This window comes from Typopeltis vanoorti, chromosome 2 (assembly GCF_054136105.1).
Source record: "Typopeltis vanoorti isolate ZY-2024b chromosome 2, IOZ_Tvanoo_1.0, whole genome shotgun sequence".
In the NCBI taxonomy this organism is placed as follows: domain Eukaryota; kingdom Metazoa; phylum Arthropoda; class Arachnida; order Uropygi; family Thelyphonidae; genus Typopeltis; species Typopeltis vanoorti.
Window position 1 is genome coordinate 125,445,108 of NC_143550.1, and position 17,978 is coordinate 125,463,085.

The window sequence follows — 17,978 nt, forward strand, 5'->3', positions numbered from 1 at the left end:
TCGGTGTTTTAAAGGTGTCAAAAGTTTGCCTGTTGATTACTGTTCTAGTAGACAACTGTACTGCCCCAGGTCAGGACAACTGTGTCCAGTTGAAATGAATGCGAGAAGGGAACTGGCGAAGTTTGAAAAAGGCGTAGGGATAGGATGCCATATTGCAGGCCTATCTCTTCGGCAAACTTGGCAAATGTGGCCATCTCAGGTCAACAGTCAGTGATAACATACTGAGATGGAAGCCCAGCGAGTCAACCGCAAGCACTACTGCAGTGGACGACCCACCACACTCGCCGAACGTGACCGTAGGGCGAATCCAACGATAATATAATATGTAAAACCGGCTTTTCGTCCTCTGACACGTTGTGGAGTTCCGGGTCAATTGAAACATGAATCTGCACAGAAACTTTCAGAACCGAGGCTCACAACATGGGCTTCCATCGTAGGACCGCAGTATGCAAGCCCCACATTATTCGAACGAACATGCAAAGTCGTCTTCAAAGAGCGTGTACCCTGGGACGTGGAAGCCTGAAAAGCTGTGTTATGGTGCGATGAATCACGCTATGCTCTATACCAAGCAGATGGACGAGTATTGATGCGGCGGATGCCTAATGAACGTCTCTTAGCAGAGTGCATAACCTTAATTATGAAATTTGAAATTCTGAGGTGGAGGTGTGATGATATGGTCCTATTTTTCTTGTTTTTTTCTTGGGACTTCTGTTCGTGGTGCCACGAACAGCGAACTCTGAGAGGTATCTGAACGTTCTGGACAATGCAGTTCTTTCTACTTTGTGGTGTTTCTACAGATCTGGGCATTATTTCTTTCAGCAAAACAATGTTTCGTGTCTTAAGGTTGCTGCTGCTGCTGTTAACTGAATAGTTTGTAGACATGAACGTTACCACACTTGACTGGGGCTCTACAAAGCCCTGATCTGAACCCTATTGAACATCTGTGGGAGCATCGTGTGGAGTCCACAGACGTCCGCTCCAAAACAGTCCAGGATCTCATTACATGCCTACAGCAAGAATGGTCCAAAATTGCCATTGATCGCTATCATACGCTTGTGGAAAATATGTTCCGTAGGATTGGTGCAGTCATCGCAGCGAAAAGAGGTCCTGCATCTTATTAAAGTGGGTGCTATGGCTGTTTGTTCCTCACACTATGATGTCTGTTTACTTTTTTCTAAACAGAGTGTGTGTGTGTATGTATGCAGTGTACGCGCGCACACACACGCACACACACACAAATATATATATATATATATATAATATAGTACTATTGTCATATCCTGCATATCCTCTGAGAGTGCATATCAAGAATTTGATGATGCTGATATGATCGAGTGAGTGACAGATCTAATTGTGTATGTATATATACTCAATATATCATGGATCAGGATAGCAGTCCGATCCTGAACGTGGAATTCATTTGCTATCCAATTAAAATATTCACAGACGCTCATGCCATAGTGAGAATCGATTCTGAGACCTATTAATGAAGAGCGGAGATGCTGTTATTATTATTATTAATATTATTGGCTGTCCAAGTTTTCATCTGCATTCAAATTAATATTAGTAATATGTCATGAATAAAATAAACATATTTTGAAGTTAATACCGCAAGGAGGGGAGGGGTGTATCTGTTTAAAAGGTATTAGCTCCTCTACTAAAATTTTGGTACCCTAAAATAAACATGTTCTTTCTTTGGTGATAATCCCATCGTAAACATTGAAGTACTTTTATGAATAAATATCGATGTTGAATAATATTACGTAGTACTCATTCATGAAGGACTTATCATATGAATAATTACTGCATTTCATCCTTATTATATGTAATATGCAGTAAAATCACATAAAGTGTACCGATGGTTTCTAATTACAGCATTACAAGAATGTCAGAAGCAAATTGAAATGCAAAGACAATCACAACAACTTACAAATATAATTCATTTTTCTTAATAGTAAGTCAAATTGCCCAATCTAAATCAAAATTGAGTTCTCTTTTGATATTTGAGTAAATATCCCCTAAATCAAAAGCCATCAAACGGCTCTTTAAGAAAGGAAATTCGTGATATCACTGACAGCTTGCAAGCAGAAGATGTTCTTTACTGCTCTACTGTAAAGAAGATGTTCTTTACAAAATCTCTGTGTATAATTATCCATGGAATGATTAGTGGTGGTGCCTATAATTGATTTCTCGGATGTACATGGAGAAATAGCCCCAGTGAAATGAATGTTTATTAGTAAGAAGCTTTGTATTTTAATTAATGCAGAATAAAACTTATCACTCTCATAAACAAGAATATATAGATGGTAAAGTTCTTCTTACAAGAAAGTATTTCACGTCATTGAATTGTCTCTTTAATCTGTTTCCTTGAACCCTGTATTCATTCTTCGGTTTTCACCGAATAACAAGAAAAGATACCATATGGACCAGAAAACTTATGCCCATGCTATTAAAGATTATGATGAAGTCTTTCTGTAATGTTTAGAACAGACATGCAACACCTGTAGGTGGTATAATGGAAGATAAGTTTCTTTGGTCGTTTAGGAAAGAGCTCGAGGGGGAAAATGATACCAAGGAGTCTGAATTATTATTTTCTGGTAATGTTACAATGTTGACAACTGGACGTGAGAGACAGAGATGAAAGCATGTAATGGTAGAACTAGCTTCATTAGCCATGTGAGGAACGAAGAGGATCAACTGCTGTTTGAGCAAGAGGCAAGATTTCTGAATTTATCAAATTTCAATTTGTTAAATGTTTACATATTTATGGACTTCAGTATGAAAAGTTTGCGATTCTGAGTTTTTTATTTGAGCCAAATGAGATATGAAAATTTTTATCTTGGACTGCATTGGCACACTTGTTGGAGAAAAAGGTTTGTATTAGTAGTGGGAGGTTTGGATGAAATGTTGGGATCAAGGGATTTCTTCTAGTAAGTGAGGTTTATTTCAGTTATTGGATGAGAGGAGAGAAGGTGTTTACAGTATGAGTGCAGAAACTACTGTAATTAGATCATGGAAGAAAATAGATAAATCCTGGTCACTCTACACCATTATAGTATCGAAGGACACGAGGCTGAGAATGATTTTTAAAGATGTTCCTAGAACATCTTTAAAAAAGCAAACGTGGACAAGGTTATGATTTGAATTAACAAGAGAAAAGCTAACATCTGCATTATATTTGAAGGGATGTCTAGCTAAGGAAAGCCAAGAATTTGGAAGTTTTCTAAACTAAAGCAACTAAAGTTAGAAAAAATCGCTTACAGAGACTAACTTGTAAAATAGAATCAAAATAAAATAGAATATGCTGAATACTCAGGTACCGACCTTGGAAGAAATCGTGCAGTTCGGATAGCTGATATGAATACTAGTTGTCGATGCTGCCAGGTAAGGGTTTGTGAGAAATAACAGATTACATTTACATGCAAGTGATGGCGTGCATCACTTACGTTTGTTTTAAGGTTATCAGTGCTGATGGTGGCTGGTAAAGATGTGTTTTTGTATATTTTGTTGATTTCGCATCTTTTCTTTCGTATGTTACCATTTTGGTTTCTAGTTGTAGTTTGATATTTTTTTATGATAACTATATTTATTTATGATGCTTGTCATTACTTGATAGAAAACACTTTCAAGTGTAAGGACACGTAGTGTAGAAGTGAAATGCAGGAATTTATCTCCTGCACAGGGAACAGGAAGTCTTTTGTTCCTGTGTAGCCTTGGATTCTTCTCCCCTCCCCGATATACACACATCACTATACTCTGATTCCTTTTGGGCGTGATCTTTTGGTCAGCAGGATTATTCGTTAGCTGGTAAACAGTCTTCATAATGCGTTACCTCGTGTACTGCTAGTAGCCACCACACGGAACTACTCAGCTTCACTGCCCTGGAGTGGAAGAGATCAGTATTTGGTATATTTTGAACGAACTACTGTTTTCAAAATATGTTTATTCTCAATCAGTCAAAAGACAGAACGCTGCGAAAGCGTGCGTGCAGTGTAATCGAAAGAACAATGAAACCTTATACATGTGTATTGATGTTGGAAAGACCTGAGTTCTAATCTTGTTTGCTTACAAGGTTACTAAAATCCAATTCAAGTTGCGAAAAACCGTTATGACAAGTGTTTTCCGTCTTATACGATGGAAAGGTGTCTCCTCTCCAAAATCTGTGTATAGAGTAGACACCCACAGATTTACCACGGAATGTTCTCCAACATGATAGATATGCCTGCAACATATCTATCATGTTGAACCTTAAACTCATTCACACTCTTAGTATTCACAAAATATTCAAACAATGTATTCTACTCACCCACCACTCTCCACCTAAAATATGCTCCTCACCCTCTTGCGCAATTTTTAAGGATAGCCCTAATTCTTGCCACTACTTCCTTTTGTTTCATCTGAAAAATCTCTCTCGTATCCATCTGGTAAATACCTTTCAATAGTTCATCTCAATCATATAATTCCTTCACGCCATATTCGCCAACTATGCAGATTGATTCCTGAAATCATTTTGGTCAACTGCCTCTGCACTCTCTCGAAAGTGTCTTCATCTCCTCCAAATCCCGGCGATCCGATTTGCAGTAGCCCAGATGTGGCCCGATCAGGACCTTATGCAACGGGATTATTACTGCTGATTAATGTTATTTATTGCAGCAATCCTCTGAGATGTTATTACAACCTTTGTGATATGTCACTTAAATTTTTAACTTTCGATCCATCGTCATTCCAAGATCCCGTGCCTTCCGCATATAGAGTATTCCATCTGCCATCCACAGATGCCAAAATTCAACACCTTACACTTATTAATGCTAAACCCCATTCGTCTGCCTACTTTTCCAGTTTAGTCGTATTCTATTGAAGAGCCATTATGTTAGCACTACACAATAGCCCTCCCGGTTTCATGTCATCTGGAAACAACTGGATATCTCCCTGAATTTTAATGACGATATCACTGATATAAAAGTTGAACAGTAATGCTACTAGTACAGAGTCCTGTGGATCCTCACTAGTAGATTTCGCTTTCCTTGACAGCCAATCCACTCCACCAACTTAATATTCATACCCATACTTTGCAGTGTAAATATCAGCTTGTCATGTGGCACTCTTTCAAATGTTTTTGCAAAATGCAAATTACAGTTTATGCATTTCTCTCATCAACCACTATTGTTATATTATTCTAAAAGTTAACCAAGTTTCTGAAACAAGAGCGCTCCTTAACAAATCCGTGCTGATCTTTACTAATAATATTATTCTCAACTGTCCACATCTATATACGAACTTACCAGTTTCTTTCTCTTTCCAGTACTTGACAAAATAATACAGAGTATGTAGTGGCATTCCCACTCCTCAGGGACTTTTCTTCGCAAGGCTTTTATGAAATTGCCAAATCAATGATACTGTTAGTTCTTTATCACATTCCCTAAAGACAACGGGCAAAATTTCATCCAATCCTACCGCCTTGCTGACATCCGGAGTGCTTAGTGTTCTAAATACATCCACATCACTACTTCTAATTCTTCTACCTTTTCCATCCTTTTTGGAATAAAACCTGCTTCGCCAGAATGAAATACCTTAATAAAACAATAAAATAGCTTTACTATGTCATTCGACCACCTGTTCCATCTATCAAGACCATTCGCATTTGTCCACAGTCATTCGTTCTCTTGCTGGATACATAACGAAAGAATTTCTTGCGATTTTCTCTTAAATGCAGTGTCATTCTCCTCTCACATTCTAAATTTTCCCTTCTTTACTATATAAAGTAGACTAAACTATCGACTAAAAAATAAAATATAAAATTGAGTGATGAACTGTTCACCATCTCTCAGTCTATTATGTTTTCCGTAGTCTATTGTAGTTTTTTTTTTTTTGACATCCTTAATCATCCAGTTTACCCTATTCTTTCTCACTTATGCTACACACTTTTCAATTGCTGTTAACATATGGTCCTTATCTAGCTTCCATGCACTGTTGCCCTCTTTATCCTCTAATTCTTCCATTGGATGGTACTGCCGCAAATTCATTTCTAAGACTATAAAATAGCCTCCTTATTCCTTTTTCTTTAAGATTTTCGTATGTCTGTGCAATATTTCTTTTTGCATTGCTTATGTTTATAATTTTTTTTAATCTTATGATTACGTTTAGAGAAAAAGTATGGTTGTTAAAGATGCAGAAATCTGATACATTGGACAATATTTGATACTAGACAATAATCCATGTGAACAGTATTTGATAATAGTAAATTAAATGTCAATTTTTAATTATTAAAACATAGTGACGCCAGTGGTTATGTAGCTACAGCAGATCCTACTCGAATAATATTTTAATTAGGACTTAATTTTAAAAATGCGAAAACAATTTATTTTTATTATTAGTTAACGAACATTTAGTTGAGTTCTTGTTATTCAATTTAGTTGAATACTGTATTTCTCATCATTAAGCGTGACTGTTTTTTAATTCACAATCAGAAAAAGGCAAATATACATAATTAAAGGAATCTTATTGTAACAAAACTATTTTATTTATATAAAGAAAAGGATATTCGATAGTGGAAATTCATAAATGTCTAATTAAACTTTCAGAATAATACCTAGCCTTTTAACAAGTGGAAGACAGGAATTACAACAATGTTACTACAACTATGCGAGCCCAGAAATAATCGTGTTCTTTAGATACCAAAATGGATGATAAATGATTGACTGCATGATGAGTAAAACATAGCAAGTTGTTGTCCTAAAAGTATTCTCCTGTTAGTACTGAAGTTATACAAAATGTGTATAGGGATTAACGTGCTGTCCGAGACAATATCTTTCAAAATTCTACAATGTTTCGTGGTTAAAAGAAGCAAGCCGTGAAATTTGTATCCGAAAATGTTTGCCGCACATTCGCTCAGCCGAAATATTGGCTGCAAATTACCGCTACACATTCATCGACGTGCCGTAGTGTGCTAAGGAAATCGATAGAACAACGCGCTGTGAGAAACACGCTACCATTAGTGGCACTCGAGCTTGCAAAGTCGGCACATAGAAAATATATCTTGCTAATTAAATGTCAGGCAAACTGTGAACTACTTAATTCCGACATCGAGCAATGAAAGCAAATTTATTTTATCTATACCCCACCATTAGGCTCTAATAACTATCTAGTGAGAGGTAATTGACAGACATTCCTAATATCCAGAAATAAAGTCTATAACTTGCAATGGTACGCATGGAAAATAGAGTAATGCACGCGAATGGCTTTTTCCCCCCTTTTTTTTTTGTTGTTAATGGACTATTTTAAGTGTGTGTGTGCGTGTGTGATTATAATCACACTTATTAGGATAAATATTGTTAAAACATGTTCAAACATGTCTGTACAGTATAACTGCTCAGCAAAGATCAGTGGTTCCCAACCATTTTTGATCTTAAACGATAGTGACCGTTTTAAAAATTTTAGCTCCCTTCCGTTTTCCCCTTATTAATTGATATACTATATTCAAAGAAGAAAAGTAACAAATTAATTATAAATATTTTATTTATCAAAATTAATGTATAATTATAAACTAATATACATATATTTATATTAATAAATAATTACATTTTAGACAAAAAACAAACAAACTTAAAACGTTTATTACGTATTTTATTATAATAAAATATTTTTAATAATAACTATCATTCAGTTTTAATATAACTCTTTACCTGCTTCTTCATCAAGTTATTCGTGGATGAAGTTTGGATTTGCTTTTAATTCTTCTTATTCTTACTTTTAACATTGTTTGTGCTGAAAACCCTCACGCACAGAGATAAGTAGTGCAATATTTCAGCACTATTGTGCAATATTGGGAAATTGTTTGGCAACATACAGCACAATTAGTTCAGTGATAAGTCATTGTATTGTACTGCATTTGTAAATTTCGATCATTTCTTAAAATAATAAATTCTTCGTCTTACAGATTGAAATTAAGTTTACGAAGATAAAGGTAATTTCAATCTGCAAAGGTAAGTTTCTTGGAATTTCTAGGTTTTATATTCTGTTATGTGCTTACTTATTTATGATTGCAAATTATTTTATCCTCTTACATAATTTATAGGAATTAAACTAAATAATCTGTGTATACTGGGCAAATATTTAAAACCTGAAGCCATATGATTTGGTGACGTAATACCTTTAATGGAGACAAAATGTGTTTTCAAGAGGTTGCTAGAATCATTTCTTAGTTTAACAATCACATGACTTCAAGTTTTAAAATCTGGTGACATATTTAAGATGCTATATTTGTGATAGTTAGGTTTGGAATACCTCGTTTCCTCTATTAGATAGATTATTCGTGACTGATATGCGCAATTGTTGCAAAGAATTTGTGCAAAATAGTTAGTCAAGAGCTAGTGAAAACGTAAGTACCAGAATAAATAAGTTTCGTCGTAGTACTGTAGATGTCAAGCAGTGGTTAAATATAATAAACCAACGGCATGTTAGCCTAATCTGATGCCAACGGACTTTATCCTTTCATGATGTTTAAAATCTAGGGCACTTAACGTAACTGTGTGGGACCTAGAACCAGTTCATTATTGCAGGCGTGCTAATCACATATACAGTTCACATATTATTATTATTATTGTTACGGGCGACTCCAGGGAGTACTTAGACTCATCGAGGGAGGCCCTAAACATCATGTCCACACAACTATACGACATTCTCACAGTATCTATCATACCTTGCCTTGAACTCACTCACCGTCATAGCACCCACAACAGACTCTGGCAGCTTATTCCACTCATTTACCACTCTAAAAGTAAAGAACCCAGCTCTAACACCCTTGCTAACCACACTCTTGCCCAGCTTCCATAGGTGTCTCCTAGTTCTCCCACCACCAGTCCTGATCTCAAAAATATCCTCTGAATTAATCCTATAGAAACCCTTTAGCAATTTGAATGTCTCAATCATATCTCCACTCTTCAGACTATCAACCAATTTCTGCAACCCACAAATCTTCAACCTGTTCTCATATGGTTCATTCCATAGACCCGCTATTATCTTAGTCACTCGCCTCTGGATCTTCTCCACCTCCTCCCCATCAAGAAGGAACCTAGGTGACCAAATCTGGGCACAGCAGTCGAGATGAGGTCTTATCAAGGCTTGGTTCAGAGGTACAATAACTTGCTTGTCTCTGCTCGTCAAGGTATTTTTCAACAACCAAGTGAGTTGATGAGCCGATTTAGCTACTTTTGCAATGTACTCCCTAAACTTCATCTCCCTATCCACCAACACTCCCAAGTCCCTGGCCTCATCAATCTCCTGGAGTACAGTTCCACCAATGTGGTATACTGCTGCTAATCTTTTCACCCCAAAATGCATAACCTTACATTTTGTCACATGAAATTGATATCCATTCTCCTTATCCCAGAACTCCAATCTATCCAAGTCATCCTGCAAGATTTTGATATCTTCTGCATTCACTATCGCCCTACCCAAGTGTGCATCATCGGTGAACAAATGAACTGTTCCTCTTAGATCCTTCCCTATATCGTTGATGAACAGATTAAACAGCAGTGGTCCAAGAACAGAACCCTGCGGCACACCACTAGTCATAGGCCGTCTTTTGGACTCTACTCCTGAATAAACTACTCTCTGATATCTCTCCATCAACCACCCACCTATCCATCTCACCAACCCTATATCCATTCCCATATGTTGTAGTTTATGGATTAGAATTCCATGTGGTATCCTGTCAAACGCTTTTGCCAGGTCCGGCAGTATTACTGTAAACCCATTACCCTTATCCAGTTCAGCCGTCACCTTGTTATAAAACTTGAGCAAGTTACTGAGGCATGAGCTACCTTTCACAAAGCCATGCTGTCCCCCCGAACAGTATCTCATTTTCATCAATCCATTCCTGTATTTTTCCCTTGACTACTTTCTCCAAGACCTTGACAACGACTCCTGATATGCTGATCGGTCGGTAATTTGCAACCGTAGTCTTGGATCCTCCTTTATGCAGTGAAACTATTTTCCCCTCTTTCAACACCTTCAGGACTAAACCAGATCTGAGACTCAGATTAAACAACATGGTCAAGGGCACTGATAATTCCTTAGCCGCTTTACGCAAGACCCGTGCCGGTATACCATCCAATCCCACAGATGTATTCACATTAAGGTTCTGTTTCTATAAGTTCCTATTTGTGCTAGTTCTGCAAATCACATGTCAAAGACGTGCAACTTCTTGTGCATGAGGTTGATATGTCAAAAAAGATAAATAAAATAAACAAAATACTATATACAATTTTTATTTTTCATCAAAAAACAGCATTTCTTTATATCAGTGATCATATTCTGCACATTGTGACTGACTTTTTTCTACAATTTTTCATAATTACGATCCCTTGTGGTCCCTTGAAAATATATCATACATCCAGAATGGTTAACTTGATATTTTATCTTATCCACTTGAGACTAGTTTACAATGGACAGCCATTGTATAGATATTTTCCTTATATCACAAATTGGAAAAAAGTGACACATGAGCACTATAAACCTCTTTTTAAACATTTACAGTTGAATTTCATTTGAAAATCGGTATGCTGCTACAGAGTAGGTCGGGTTTCCCCCTAATGGGAAAAGAAAATAAAAAAATTCCGAAAAATAGCATAGAGGTGATGATTTCATGAGATAGTTAGCATGTTTTCAACGTTAAAGTGTGGAACTCATGGAAAAATGTGGAATGACTAATGAGTAAAGAAACAATTAGAGTCAAGTATTTGGTGTACGGAAAACTGATCTGTTTATTTTCTCTCTCTCTCTCTCTCTCATTTGACTGAAATTCACTATTTATTATAGTTGACATTATGGTGTACAACAAAGTATTGTTAAACTGCATGTAATACACAAATAAATGGCCACTATAGTCGAAATTATATTGAATATCCGGGATAGGTGCAACTTTTATTGAAAGTTCCATTTCTTTCGGATGAAAGAACTACTGAGTTTTTTTAATTTTTTTTTAATTTAAACCATGTCATCAGTGAGTAGGCGTAAAAATATCCATTCACTTCACCTTTCAGGTTACCGGAACTGAATAATTACCAATTGACGTTATCTTAAAACGCTTAACTGCTCACGGAAAATTCTTAATAAATGGATCGATCACCGGAAGTAAACTCTGTTACCGAATTTCGATGATTATCGAGTTACAGAAAGAAAAAACAAGTATATACTCCGTAGGGTTTGATGTTTTAGAAAATGAAAAATCCTGCCATTCCTGTAGTACAGAACTAAAAACAAACAACCAGATAGACATAAAACAGATTTTATTATGCTATATATCTATTATGGATCGTCATATCCTACTAATTCAGCCCATTACAACCAGTCCATTTTTAATGTCTTACGATTATTGCGAAACTGAAGATTATTTGTGTACTCTCTCAAATATAATAACAGTAAGTGTTTTTTATAATTAATGTTGTATCTTAATTCGCAAACTATAATTTCATGTTGTAATTCCATTATTTTATAGTAATCTCCCACTCACAAGAAATTGTTCTGCAATACAGTAATACCGTGGATGGGTAGAAAGATGTGGAAAATCATAAACTTGTTAACATTGGATTTGAAGACGTGCAGCTCGTACTGCAGGAAATATATAAATTGGGAAGGCTTTTTCCAAAGGAAGCGGTAGTGGAAACAAACGTACAGGAAGAGAAAATTATTCTGTGAGGCGAGTTTAACTGTGAAAAGATTATATAAGCATCCCCCCCCCGCTTCATGTGTTTTGACAGATTTAGAAGAGAATGGATCAATTACCGATGCTAATTCTGATGAACAGTGACCAGGGGAATATCTACTATAGAAATTTCCACAACCAAACGTCTGTGCAATGGAAATTATGTTATTAATAGACTATAGACCTAATTGCTCTCTTCTGTGCTAAGTTCACTGCTTTTAGCCGGGCATCAGCCCAAAGGACTCTTTCATGGTGTGACTTCTCTTTCTACTCTCCCAAATCCAGGCGCCTCTCCAGCAAGAGACAGAAATTATTCTCGCTGGAATGTAAACCCTTCATTCCACTCTCTCTCTCTGTTCAAAATCCTGCCAACTACTCAAGTTATGGTTTAACAACATGTGTGCCAAGTCACTCCAAGTAAATAAAAAATCAACATATCATAATTGGTTCGAGAAAAGAATTCCAGCTTCATTCTCAGCGTACACTAAGCATGCAAAATCCATCAGCAAATCCAATCTGTTTTTGAAACGACTAAATGCAAAAATACTTGCTTCTTATACAAAAGGCAGGCGCACTTCTGATCTTCGCAAAACTATGTGGTTTGCCTTTTACTCACTTGTATCTCCACTTCTTCCGCTATCACACTAGATGCCACCACTACTTCATTCCATTCCATTCCTCCGACTGCTGAAGAAATGACCATAGCAAATGAACTTCTAACATATTTATTGTGGCTTTTCGTCAGAAAGACATTGGAAGGATCTTAAATAATCTATACCCGAATGTCTTCTGGTCCTCACGGTATTTCCTTAGTCATACTTAAAAGTTGTGGTCTAGAACTAATACTTATCTTGTATTGTCCCTAACTTTTATACTTCAGCTGGCAAGTGCTTCAGCACGGAAACACGCATAGATTCGGCCTATTCAAAAAATAAAATAAAATAATAAAAAATAAAATAAAAATCTGCCATCAAGGTAACATTATTTCTCTCTTTCTCTCTCTCTCTCTCTCTCTCTCTCTCTCTCTCTCTCTAACAGTAGCCAAGAGCATTATCAGTGAATTTCATCACTACGAGGTGGTCTACCACTTTATCCTTGAACAACTTTATGTGCACACTCAAGATCCTCAACTTATTTTCTAAGCCTCAAATTTGAAGAAACCTGTATTCTTGCTACTAATATTTCCATGGGATTTGATCGGATCTGGAATCGAGGATTGCTCTACAAATTGATATATTTTAGCCTGCCTATCTTCGATCCCTAATAAAATAAGTTTTATGTCTGTCGCCAATTATGGCATTTAATGGTGAATGATTTCCTTTCTTCGTGCTTCTCCAGTAATATAGCACTATTACACTAATCTCAAGGCTTTCTTCTATTTAGAAATGACCAAATGACCTCTTACTAACCGATATCCCTGTAATTAGTTTTGATGACGTTAACACATTTTATTCCTCTTACTCATTTAACAAACTTTGTAGAGATTAAACATCCTAGAGAGCTTCAAGATCTCCTATTTCCATTTCCTTAAAGATTCATCTACTTTTTCAGTGGGGGGTGATAAACTTAGTGACTTGCAATGAATCCAAAAAATACTTCCGCCCACTGCCTCTCAAAAAGGATCTCACTTCACCTTATTTTTCTTTATTATTCCTCTTTCAGTGATTCACGTCAAGTCTCACAAACCATCTGTTTCAGTCTTATGTTTTTTTCTCTGGATACTTTTATAGATAATTTAACAGAGTTATTGCAAAGTAGAGGAACAGTAGTTCCTTTTACTTTTCACCAAGCCTGTTAATATACGAGCAATGGCTAGTCAACACCCTTTTATAGTCTAACTGAAAAAACTCTTCGAACCTGCTTCTGCACTTCCTCTTTCCTTTCATCCGCTTCTCTTTTCTGAAATTGTCTTACTCGTGAAGTTTTCCAACAAATACCACCTCTAGATATCCAAGAAAATATCAATAATTTTCTTCACCCCTATATACTATCTTCACATACAAGAATGCTATATATTCTTTACGCCACTTTGAGATTAATATAAAATGAAAGGAGAGAAATATTGTTCAAAGCATCTCTTGTGTTGCTACTTTTCAATATCACTACCGAGAGAGTGTGTGTGAGTGAGTGGTAGGGGGGGGTGAGAGAGAGAGAGAGAGAGAGAGAGAGAGAGAGAGAGAACACTTTCTTCGCTGTTCTAATTATTGATTTACAGCTGAAATATTTAGCTCATTTACAACATAAATCTCATAGCCTCCGTAGCTCAGTCAGTATAGACAAAGCCATTTGGTCGGAAAGACCGGGATTCGGTTCCCGTCAGTGGTATGAGAAGCCTTTATCTGCTCTTTCGATTAAAGGCGAATTAGCAGATTTCATACGGAGGGAGGGTTTTTTTTTTCGTCCGGTTTTTAATATTACCCTAAAAACCGAGATTTTCATGTTCGATAATACAGAGTGTATCATATTGCAAGTCGCTTAGAAGTTAACTTATTTCAGCACAAGTTGATTTCATTATAATATATTTTACTAGACTTCCATTTGGGATTTATTTTGATCATCGGTATCTGGGCAGAAACTCTTTATAGCTTACTGAATCTTGTGTCGAATGTATATTTTGCCAAGTTATAAATTTATTATATTTTTGTACCATAGTAAATTGAATATATTTCGACCCTGTGAAGTTTCTTGTTTGGATATTTCTGGATATTTCCAGAAATATACGAAGCTCCTTCGAATATCGCATCTTTCGAATATAGTAGCGCAAAACGAAAGTTAAACTAATTGATAAGTTCCTTATGATTGTAATCTCCATTACAAATGAAACTTTATTTCCATAGAAGCAGCCTTTTCATTTCTTGAGCTTTTTAATAAATACAAATCTTGTATTTCACTTCTGGATATTTATATAAATTTTAAATGAAGAAGAGTTCATAGCTCAAAATGTTTTGCATTTTACAATTTGAAATTGGTAGTCTTAGAAGTGATGAAGGCACTGAAGAGGTAATATTTATATAATATAAATCATTACTTTGGAAAAATTCATTGTTTTTTTATATTCCGATGTTTTTTTAAAATCCCAAGTCCTTGATATGCAGAATTTAGGACAGTTCGCTATCACAAGCTACATCGCCGAATGAAGGCCACTGATGTTCTGAATGTCCAGTGAATTTTTCTTTCCTTTTCTACCCACCCACAAAAGTTATAACTGATTGTTTATTCAAGACTTGTTCTCGTGCATTCATCTTTAAGGATATTTCCCTAGATAGCCACGCTACGTTGTTAATTAACGAATCTTTCTTTGGAGTCATCTTCCACAGACAGTTATGGGCTTCATTATACACACGGGCAACAAGTTTTCTTTGTCACGTTTCACTAAATGTAAGCTCTTACTTCATAAATGTCAAAAAGAAAATGAATTAGTAAAGTTAATTCTGGAAAATTCAGCGAATATAACTGAAAGGGGAAGGGGTCAGGAGTATAATAAATTTTGTGTGACATTACTGCATCCCCCAAGTGGGAATCCGCTAACAATGACATATGAACCTCTCAAAAGTATCGAAATAGACTGTCACGTACTTTTTTGTGGTTCTTCTATCTTATCATCACATTATAGATTTTTTTTATTACTTAGTTTGAGATAATTAATAAAATCTGAAATAGGACGGTCAGTTTGTTTCCTATTTACATGTTGAGATCGAAATAATTTCATTTCTTTACTTTACAAAGGAAAGATAAATTCCAAACGGAGTCTACCTTCTTAAATGGAGCTTTATTTTCGTCATGTAACACTTCTTGTATAATTTGCAATTAGCACTTTTTGATCCCACCAAATGATATATTAGCTTAATTAGACAATATTAATTACGTTAATCGCTTGATGTAATTAGCTACATGTAAACAGAACGAAAGACGTTCTCATCTGCTTTGAGATAGAAGTTCTCCGCATGTTTCAATTACTAACCATATGACCTCTCGTTCAATTTGGCATATTTTTTGCATTTTTTCCAGGTTAAATAAAAGCTACTAACATTTCGTTTATTCTCACATTCTTTCAGTTGAATAATCAAAATAATGTATGGAATATTGATCAGAAATTATGTATTTTTAAATTCAATATTTCTCCCTTAGCCATTCTTTCTACACACCACATACAGGTATTAGGAATTAAAAAAGTCTTGCAATTCTAGCTTTAAATTTGTCATTAATATTTTATTATATTAATTTAAAAACTGGAATAATATTCTTCATTTATGTTGGCCGAGTGGTTAGCGCAACCATTCTATAACCAACAGGCTGCAGGTTGGAATCCCACCTGGGACATGGATGTTTGTTACCTGTCCACTCATTGGGGAACCCGATGTTACTTTAAAAAGTTCCAAACAACTTAAAATTGTCTGGTGTCAAAATCAGGGTTTTCAGGTTAGGTAAAAAATCTTGTTGCAATATACGCAAAATATACGCTGTGTGGCTAATTCACTAGGGACACATCGAATAGAGATTAACGCTCAAAGGTCTCTGAACAACCTTAACTCAGAAAGGGGGGGGGGGGAATTGAACGCATTTGGATTAAGATTGAAACTGAGTACGTTACTGAAGGATAATAATGCGAACTCACGCACCGAAAATTATTCAACAACCATCTGTCCATTGTTACATAGATCAACAGTGACATTACCCGCTGGATAATGTGAGTGTGGATAGGCTGATTTGGCAGCAATGTTCAAGTAGGCTGTGGCATTCGGACTTCGTTCCATCCAGCATCAGGAGATCTAGCATGTACTAATAAAATACTTCCTCACACAACACTGGTAGCGTTGTAATGGTGTAGGGGAAGTGTTTTCTTAGCACATGCTATGTCTCTTAATGGCTGAGGGACGAAGTCCGAATGCGCAATGTCTAACAGCCTACTTGAACATTGTTGTAAAATACTCCTACCTCACGCGTGCGCGCGCACACACACACACACACACACACACACACACACACACACACACACACACACACACACACACACACACACACACACGTTTATCCAATAATTACGATACTTGGAATCGAACCAAGCTACCTTCCTTCGTCCACTTCTTATATGTCCAATGTAGATGTTCCTGTGCTGGCTGTAACTAGAGAGATTTGTTTTCAGCCGACGAAATGGAACACTGTGAGGCCTTTCATTAATACAGCCCATCCGTGACAGGCTGTAAAGGCATTTTGATACATTACCTTTCGGCCACTCTTCTATTATACTGCCATTTTGGCCGTGTGTTAAACGGCATGACCTGTAATCTTTCGTTGATATCTTATAACAGCAAGCTGTCTCTGGCCATAACTGTGGTTAGCTGGATGTTTTATAACTGTTAGATTATTTTTGGTACGTGTATATCGCTATTAGTTAAAATAAACGGACAAACATGAGAAAACAACAACAACAGGAAAAAAAAACTAAAAAAGAATCCGAAGAACTCGATCCGAAGGCGATCAGTGCTTTTTCATGCGTAAACTCAGTTTACAACACTTCTCTATGACGCAATGCTGGTTATTATGGCTCCTATGAAATGTTTTTCATTCATGAAAGAGAAAATGAAAAAAAAATCAATAATCAATTTATTTTGTTTGTTATTTCATTTTATTCACCTTATGCCATATTAAACACATTTTGTAGTGAATACAGTACGACTTAAACGTACCAAATAATCATTAGTCAAGTAGCATTAGTTAAAGTCGAGGCATAATAATAAGTGTATAGGAATATGTATAATTCTTGTAGATAAGCTTACGAGTATACGTTGATTAGACATACTTCTAATTTTTAGGAAATGACAACGCAAACTAAATTATTAATTATAAAAACTTTAATTAATAGCTACCTATATTTAGGCAATGTTACATTGCCATCTTCAGGGATCACAAAGCAATGATATGTGCACGCAGGCACTAACACTAAGCAAATAAGGCTGAAGAAAGGCTGAAGGAAGTCGGTCCTAGAGTCCTAAAAGGTGTTCCCTAGCGCGTTAAATTGGGTTATCTTGGCCATTGGGTAGATGATCTTAGAATGTATATATGCTTCCCAAATTTGGGGAAGTCTCATGCAGCCAAACTTGTTGAAGTTTGTTTGGGAAGGTTTTGAGAGCTGAGGTTGATTCAAGGAATATTTCGTATTTGTACTTGCTGCGGTGTGACAAATTTGGGGAGCATGCATTCTAAGATCGTCAGTTCAACGGTTAAGACAACCCAATTTATCTCGCTAGGGGGAATCTCTGAAGATGGCAATGTA

General features: G+C 36.1%; 1 protein-coding gene across 1 annotated transcript in view; it reads right to left on the reverse strand.

The window, feature by feature from the left end:
* LOC150109417 (solute carrier family 7 member 14) overlaps positions 1-12,407 on the reverse strand; it is a 97,247-nt gene extending 84,840 nt beyond the window's left edge. Inside the window, exon 1 of the mRNA XM_090402343.1 lies at positions 12,321-12,407. Within this exon, the coding sequence (XP_090258469.1) occupies positions 12,321-12,407 (87 nt within the window). The remainder of the gene's footprint in view (positions 1-12,320) is intronic.
* Positions 12,408-17,978: the final 5,571 nt, after the last annotated feature.